At 39.1% G+C, this 7500-nt stretch overlaps 1 protein-coding gene across 1 annotated transcript in view; it reads left to right on the forward strand.

Moving 5' to 3' along the window:
* Positions 1-7500, forward strand: part of LOC138032322 (pre-mRNA-processing factor 6-like) — a 34708-nt gene that overhangs the window by 20616 nt on the left and 6592 nt on the right. The window contains exons 15-26 of the mRNA XM_068879979.1: positions 1-20; positions 917-986; positions 1121-1242; positions 1431-1524; positions 1959-2080; positions 2718-2760; positions 3619-3669; positions 4640-4690; positions 5299-5373; positions 6071-6134; positions 6461-6530; positions 7085-7152. The exon at positions 1-20 is cut by the window's left edge and continues 89 nt beyond it. Of these exons, the coding sequence (XP_068736080.1) occupies positions 1-20; positions 917-986; positions 1121-1242; positions 1431-1524; positions 1959-2080; positions 2718-2760; positions 3619-3669; positions 4640-4690; positions 5299-5373; positions 6071-6134; positions 6461-6530; positions 7085-7152 (850 nt within the window). The remainder of the gene's footprint in view (positions 21-916; positions 987-1120; positions 1243-1430; positions 1525-1958; positions 2081-2717; positions 2761-3618; positions 3670-4639; positions 4691-5298; positions 5374-6070; positions 6135-6460; positions 6531-7084; positions 7153-7500) is intronic.

The raw sequence follows: 7500 nt of genomic DNA on the forward strand, positions 1-7500 counted from the left end.
GTCACATGTAGAGCTATAATGTAAGGATTTGGTTTGGGCCGAAAGAAAAGATCTGTCTTGATTGAAAACGAGTGGGTGTGTGAGAAAAAAACGGGGCCGTCCCTATTGGCTGAGTCGGAAAATACCATAATACTTTTGTTGTCCCCGCAATTTTTACATAAGCATTGTTTCCAGTTTCTCTTGGGACTTAACAATGGTCCCAAGAAAAAAACGAAAACAATTCTTGTTCAAATTTTTGGGGGACAAGCAAAGAATATTATGGTATTTTCCGCTTCAACCAATTGCTATTACACCCTCCCAACATCTTCTCACAAACCCTCTTCAATCCCTACATGGTCCCTTTAACTCCACCTCCTACCATCCCCTAATTTATAACCTTCTTAGTCTTCCAGGTAGGATATGTCCCTGATGAACCGTCTTTCCCGAGTTTCAAAATTGTGGCAAGGTTCCATCTTAAGTAACTCCATCGGTTTGATGAGGGAGATAAACAGGTTATCATGGTTGTCGTTGTCAATGATTTCAACTCATAAGTCACTTGACAACTTGATAATGAAAATCTTTTTCCACGAAATGTCCCACACTCTAAGTTTCGACACAATGTTCTCTGCACTAATGACATGGAGGTCTTCAACCTCTTCCAGTATCTCAAAGATGGTGTAATTCCATCTGTTGTCGCCTTCTTTTTGAAAAAGATGTTATGAAACCTCAACCTCTTCTCAAAAAGCATAGCTCAAGATAAAATTTGATCATTTGGTGCATTTGCCTAAGAATAACGATTCTTGATTATGTTAAGCTTCCTTTTGACAACGCGAGCGGATGTCTGACACCCAGACGATATCACTCTATCAAGTTTAGAGAATCATCGTTGTAATCGCGTAATAATAAAATATAACAAATATTTTACTGATATTTACAGCAACACTGTAATCGGCATTGGGGTGGAAGAAGAAGACAGAAAACACACGTGGATGGATGATGCTGACAGTGTAAGAGAGTGTCCCTTTGCAATGAGGTTGTCACGTTTTATCCTGCCCTGTGTTATTTGAAGTACTCATGGCCTTTGATCGTTGTTCATCTGTAAAATTCCCTTAAAATGATTTAATTATGTCTTAATTTTCAGTGTGTTGCTAATGTCGCTTTCGAGTGCGCAAGAGCTATCTATGCACATGCTCTGTCAGTTTTTCCCAGCAAGAAGAGCGTCTGGTTGCGTGCTGCACACTTCGAAAAGAATCATGGGACAAGGTAAGTCAACGCCATATCGAGGTTGTTGCGGTAACTGGTTAAAAATGAAAGTGACGTCATGTAAATGAAAACCTAGTTCAAGCTTTGATTAGCGTTTTGCATTGGTTATTTCTTCTTTTAAGTGATAGTTTGAAGTGGCCCATGTGTTTGTTTATCTTTGTGCAACTTTGTAATCTCTATCTCAACAGAGAGTCTTTGGAGTCCTTGTTACAGAATGCAGTTAAGCACTGCCCGAAAGCAGAAGTTTTGTGGCTGATGGGTGCAAAATCCAAGTGGCTGGCTGTAAGTATATATAGTATTAGTTATTGCTGGTACGAACCTTACTTCAGCAAAATGAAGGCATAAGAGATTAAGGCTTGATCTGTGCGATACCTGTGTAGTGCTCTACTAGTTGTGCTTTCTTTCCAGCTGGGAGCTGTGAGTTCATTATAGGTCAAGACGTCAGTGATAATGATGATGATGTTGGTAACTGTGACGTTGTTGTTGTTTATGATAATTATGATAATGATGTTGATGATGATGGTGTTGTTGTTGTTGTTGGTAATTATTATTGTAGTAATAATAGATTAGCTGTTATGACAGACATTCAGCAATCACTTTTAGTAACTATTTAGTAAGGAAGTTAGCGACGTTGCAATGACGATGAATAATAATTGACAACAACATCATCTCATGACGGAATTCTATGTTGATTCTTGTACATTCGCTGTTTTCAGGGTGAAATTTTTGAAGCTCGTTCCATCTTAGCCTTGGCGTTTCAAGCGAATCCCAACAGTGAGGAAATTTGGCTGGCTGCCGTGAAGCTGGAGAGTGAAAATAATGAGGATCAGAGAGCGAGGTACATTTGTACCCTTTAGTAACCGAATTCAAAGGGCATACTCTAAGTTTTGCTCAGTTCCATTCACACTCGGGCCAGGCGTTGGAACTGGAAAAATCAAGGAGACGGCGCGTGAAATGGAGGATAGTAAGATTTTTAAAATCAGATGTTTTGAAAATCAAAGCGAACATGAAAGCACTGAAGAAAGTCATCCGACCTTCAATCCTGGACAAACGTCTTGGGACACTTGCTAAAATGGTTTAAAATAAAGACCATCTATCATACAGCCCCCCTTCCTTTCTAATGTTGATTGGAATCTTGGAAACCTTCAGAAATGCTGCAGTTTGTTTCAAGATTGCTTAGGGGAGGAAGGTGGCGTTATAATGAGGGGAATCATTATAAAATATCAGGTAAACCTTTAATTGAAGCTATTTTTGTGCTCATTGTTAAAAGTATCCCAAGACATCTTGTCCAGGATTGGTGCAGAGTGTGCCTCTCTTAATTGATCATGCGCGTAAAATCTGAGTACGTATAATTCTGGACCTAAGAGATGCTTCGACAGCTAGGGAATTGGAACATAATTTTTCCCGCAGCCATGCAATAAATCTTTTTTTTTTCTTTTGGACTCAACTATTTGCTTTACCATTGCTGTACACAGAAAACTTTTACAGAGAGCAAGATTAAACGCCTGCACGCCAAGGGTATGTAGAGATTCTTCGGTTTTCTTGATATGCCTTGACGACAACTTGTCAAGAATAATATCACGATGTTGTATTGCAACTTGTCATGATAAGCTGAAAAATTGAGAGGGACTGGGGCTTTCCAGATCCCAACCCTTATAACAAAGGAAGCTACAGGTCATAGACCCTTTCCATAAATGGCAATGTACATCCTAAGCCTTAAGGGTCTACAGCGACCAATGAAAATAGTAATCTATTCAACAACACTCCCATTCATGCTCAGTTGAATTAAGGAATGGGGTGAAATATCAATCAGCGGACTAGTTAGAAGAAACACGACCCACGTGAATCGGTAGAGGGATGGGGGGGTGGGTCGTTCTTCCGGACCAGTGTCCCGCTGGAAGATGAGCAAGAAGGCGCACCTCAACCAAAGCGTATTTATAGCTATCCTGTAGTGTCGTGCACGTGTTTTATGCACGCCTAGCCGATCACATGCTGTTATTCTGTTTTCGCATATCATAAGGAGTGTTGTGAATGGCAGTCTGGAAATAGAGCGTTTTTACTCACGTGACCAGCAGCCATATTGGCTTTCTGAAACAAAAGAAAATATTTGCATAAAAATAGAGTTCAATTCCCGGAGGATTACTTTGGTACATCATCATGGCCGCCATTTCTTTGTTTTGGAACACCAACATGGCCGCCGTGACGTCATGTGAAGCGTGCTAAAGGTACAGGATTACTCGAGAAATTTTCCGCCATATTGTCAGCCAATCCGGCTGAAGCAAAATCGAAACCGGTTGTGCCTTGTTGTTCGAACTCATAATGTGATTGGCTCATTTTGATTGTTTCTCGGGTTTTTTTTCTCATGTTTTCATTTAGGTGATGATGAAGTCGATCAAGTTAGAATGGGTTTTACGAAACCTTTCGGAGGTAAATGACAATCTTCTTTCCACTTTGTAAATCGTTCTCAAACATTCATTGGATGTCTTATTTTTGGCTATGTTTGTTCTAATTAGGGAAACTGCTGTTGAGTAGAGTGAAGGTTTTCAGAATGATGGTTATTAGGAAAAGAGTGGTTTTCGCTCATTTGACCCATATCAGTTTGATTGACAATTCTGCAGCCACGCGTGGTTTTCTAAAAAAAAGCCTATTCCAAATAAACCGTCTCTTTATGCCATTAATTCTAAATTTTAAAAAAATGATTTTTCATTGGCACTCAAAACGGAATAGGTCCTAGGACACAATTGCGGGTGGTCGATTCCGGAATTGCTTTCAAAAGAATTTTTTTTTTGCAACCCATAAAGCTGAAAAATGCTCCATAAGGGCCATAGCCATTAAACGTGTCTCAGTCATTTTGACTTTTTTTTTTTCAACAAATATAATTTTTCACGTGTTTTTGGTTACTGCGTTTTTTGTGTTAATATCTATCCGAGGGCAATCTATGTCTGATCAATAAACGAGATGCCCCCTCCTATATGACTGGTGTTTTCTTATACTAAGTTAGAAATTATTTTGTTTTCGGTCTAAAATAAGAGTGATTAGATAACAACTTCCCTTTAGATATAAAGAGGCAAATACAAATGGAGTTTTCAATCCTCACTTCCCCCCATAAATCAGGTTTCTTAGGGTGTACCTGGTCGCCCCATATAGAAAGCATTGAATAAGGAAATTGGAGTGGAGGGCTGCTTTAGAGCTCAAGGCAGTATAAATCATGGACGCACTTCAAATAGCGCAAAAAATGCCCTATTTTAACATGGTGTGCTGACTTTTGACACAGCTGGATGCTGTAACCACTTACCTTCTGAATACACTATACTGAGCAAAGATAATATGTGGGCTTTGACCAAAACTTTAACTGCATTATGCAGTCCAAATAACTATCCAATAATGTCTTTTCCAGGCAGAGAAGTTATTAGACGAAGCTGTTCAGAGATACCCAGATTTCGCCAAGGTAAGAGCATTTTAGATTGTGATAGAGCGAGTTTGCTTTGAAGCATTGAGGAAGGCCCTTAAGGTGGCAGGAACCCGTTTCACAACTCTTTAGAGACCTTATTGGAAGGGTTATAATTACATCGCTATATCACGTAACAACAATGTTATGGCAACATATGAGACACCAATTACTGCTTAACAAAATGCGCCTACTATTGTGACGTAATAGGTTGCCATGGCAACATGAAAGCTCTTCAAAAACACCCTATATTTCGTGTTTACTTTGTTATATCTTAAAAATGAACTCCGAGATCCCCATTTTTATTGCAGAATAGTAATCAGCAACCTGAGATAGAATTATCACCAAAGTTTTAAAAAACTCACGGTAACCAATTCAGAGCTACCTTAATTTTTTCGAACATTTTTATAATAGGGCAACTGGTTCCAGCCACCTTAAGGACTGAAAGGTAAAAAAAAAAATAGACGACGCGGTTTGTGGTACAAATGGAAAGTTGGTTGAACATTGGTGCGGGAGGTCGCCAGTTCGAACGTCGGATCAGTCTCTTGCGTTTGTCGTCCGCTCTGAGGATATCATATCATTGTCTTGTTTTGTGTTTTCTTCTTCAGTTGTGGATGATGAAGGGCCAAATACACCAAGAACAGAATCACATTGACAGCGCTAGAGAAGCATATAAACTAGGGGTAAGAAAAATTCCTTTCGCCATATTTAACTATTTTGAGTGACGAAAGCAAGTACGTGGTTGGTTTCCTCGTTTGTGTTTTTACCACCGGAAATAAAAGTCATGTTTTCGCACCGCCTTGTAATATCCTCTATGTACGGCTCACTAAATTTTAAATTTTCTAGCAAGTTTTTCATGTTTTACGTCTCTGTTACATAAACTTGTAAAACTGAAAAAATAGTGGTCTGGAGGGGATTAGTCTTCAACCTTTGGTTTTAAGAAAGCATGAGTTTATGGGATACTGATATGTCAAGACATTTTTAGGGAACTAGTTTAAAACACACCGAATTATAACGCTTATTAATAATTAGTATTTTGGATCAGATTAATATATTTCTTCTTAACTTTTAATTTACTAGTAGTTAGGTGTCCCCAATTAGGTTGTCCGGTTTTTTTCCATCTCATAAAGAACCGACATTTGATTCGTTCTTCTTAATTCGAGTTGATTTGATTTGCAGCTTCAGTCCTCAATACGTACAGCTCTTGTTCTTGTCTGTGTCATATCCAGACTTCAGTGAAGTGATTATTATCAAAAGAGTGTATCAAAACTGGAATTCCTTATTGCAAACTTTGAAATAAACACTCTTTACATGTTTATTCAAAGAAGTGCAGAGAAATTGTACCTGTTGTTTTCGAACTTATGTCACTCCTTATTGCAGACCAAGAAATGTCCCCGGTCCATTCCAATCTGGCTGTTGCTTGCAAGACTTGAAGAAAAATCAGGTTTGTTGATTTGTTCATTTTGCTTACCTTACCTGTGTGTTGTTGTTGTTTTTTCGTTTGTTACATGAACGTATTTTAGTAGCAAAATCTTAGTGCGTTAGAAACAGTTGGCGTCGTTGTTTGAGTTCTCATTTTCCCTTAGGGTGCCCCAAGTTCCGTTCTTTATCAAGGGCGTCACATGTGGGTTGCGTTTGTGGTTTCTCTGCTCTGCCGCGAGACGTTTTTTCTCTGAATACTAACCGAAATTTGTGAATGTAAACTAGAGCGATCGTTAAGCTCTTTATCATCCTCTCTTTGGTTAATATTGTGCTTGTTGCATCTCGCAGGTCAGGCCACAAAAGCAAGATCTGTATTGGAGCAAGCCCGTCAGAAAAACTCGAAGTGCCCTGAACTATGGTACGAGAATGTTATTTGTTTGCTTTTGCAGGTGCATAGCAGCCTTTTAAGCCAGTAATCCCGAGCTTACAAACTTTTGGACATAATTAGAAACAAAGTAAGAACAACCTGTATTAAGGACACAACTGATGTTATCACTTTCACAGAGAAAACAAAGATAGGCCAATATACAATTTTAGTATCAATGGACGTGCCTAGCTTGTACTCAAATAAACCACAAGAGGAGGGAACGAATATACGAAGAGTTGCCCTTAGGCAAATACTTGGATGACTCCTAAACGAACACTCGTTCCATTTCAATGGGGATAACTATCTCCAAACACATGGAACCGTCATTGGGACAAAAACGCGAGCCTTTTTTGCTAATATTTTCATGGCGCAATCAAAACAAGTTCATACAACAAAGTGATACCAAGCCAAAGATATGGAAAAGAGAAACTGAAAGCTTTTAATATGCACACTTCAACTCCTTCCCGTAAAATAGCACTTCTTGTTAAGAATGCTTTTGTCACTTGAAAGACATTCATAGTTTCAACTTTTTTTTTTTCTTGTAGGCTTGAGGCGGTTCGGATAGAAACTAGAGGAAGCCGAAAAGAATTCGCGCGGACTTTAATGGCGAAAGGTACAGTTCATGTGCGAAGTCACGAGAACATCACAACAGTGTCAGCAAGGCGCCGTCATTTAATTGTTACGTCCTCTTAGAATTTATCGCTTAATTTAGAATTAATTACGTAAAGGATAAGTTTGTGAAGGAAATGTACAGTTTTAGTTATTTTTGGTGTTGTATGCACACCGGCCAATCGCGACCGACGCAGAGAATAAAGTAAGCCAATCATAACCTTGCATACGGCGGCTGCGCCCGCAGTACGAGTGGCAGTCAAACGTAGCTGTCCTACCGAAACGACACGATAATAGCCTTTTTCTTCAAAGCTAACAAAAATAAAGGCAATGCTAAAGTTGGCTTGGCCTC

The sequence above is a fragment of the Montipora capricornis genome, chromosome 14 (genome assembly GCF_036669925.1).
Source record: "Montipora capricornis isolate CH-2021 chromosome 14, ASM3666992v2, whole genome shotgun sequence".
In the NCBI taxonomy this organism is placed as follows: Eukaryota; Metazoa; Cnidaria; class Anthozoa; order Scleractinia; family Acroporidae; genus Montipora; species Montipora capricornis.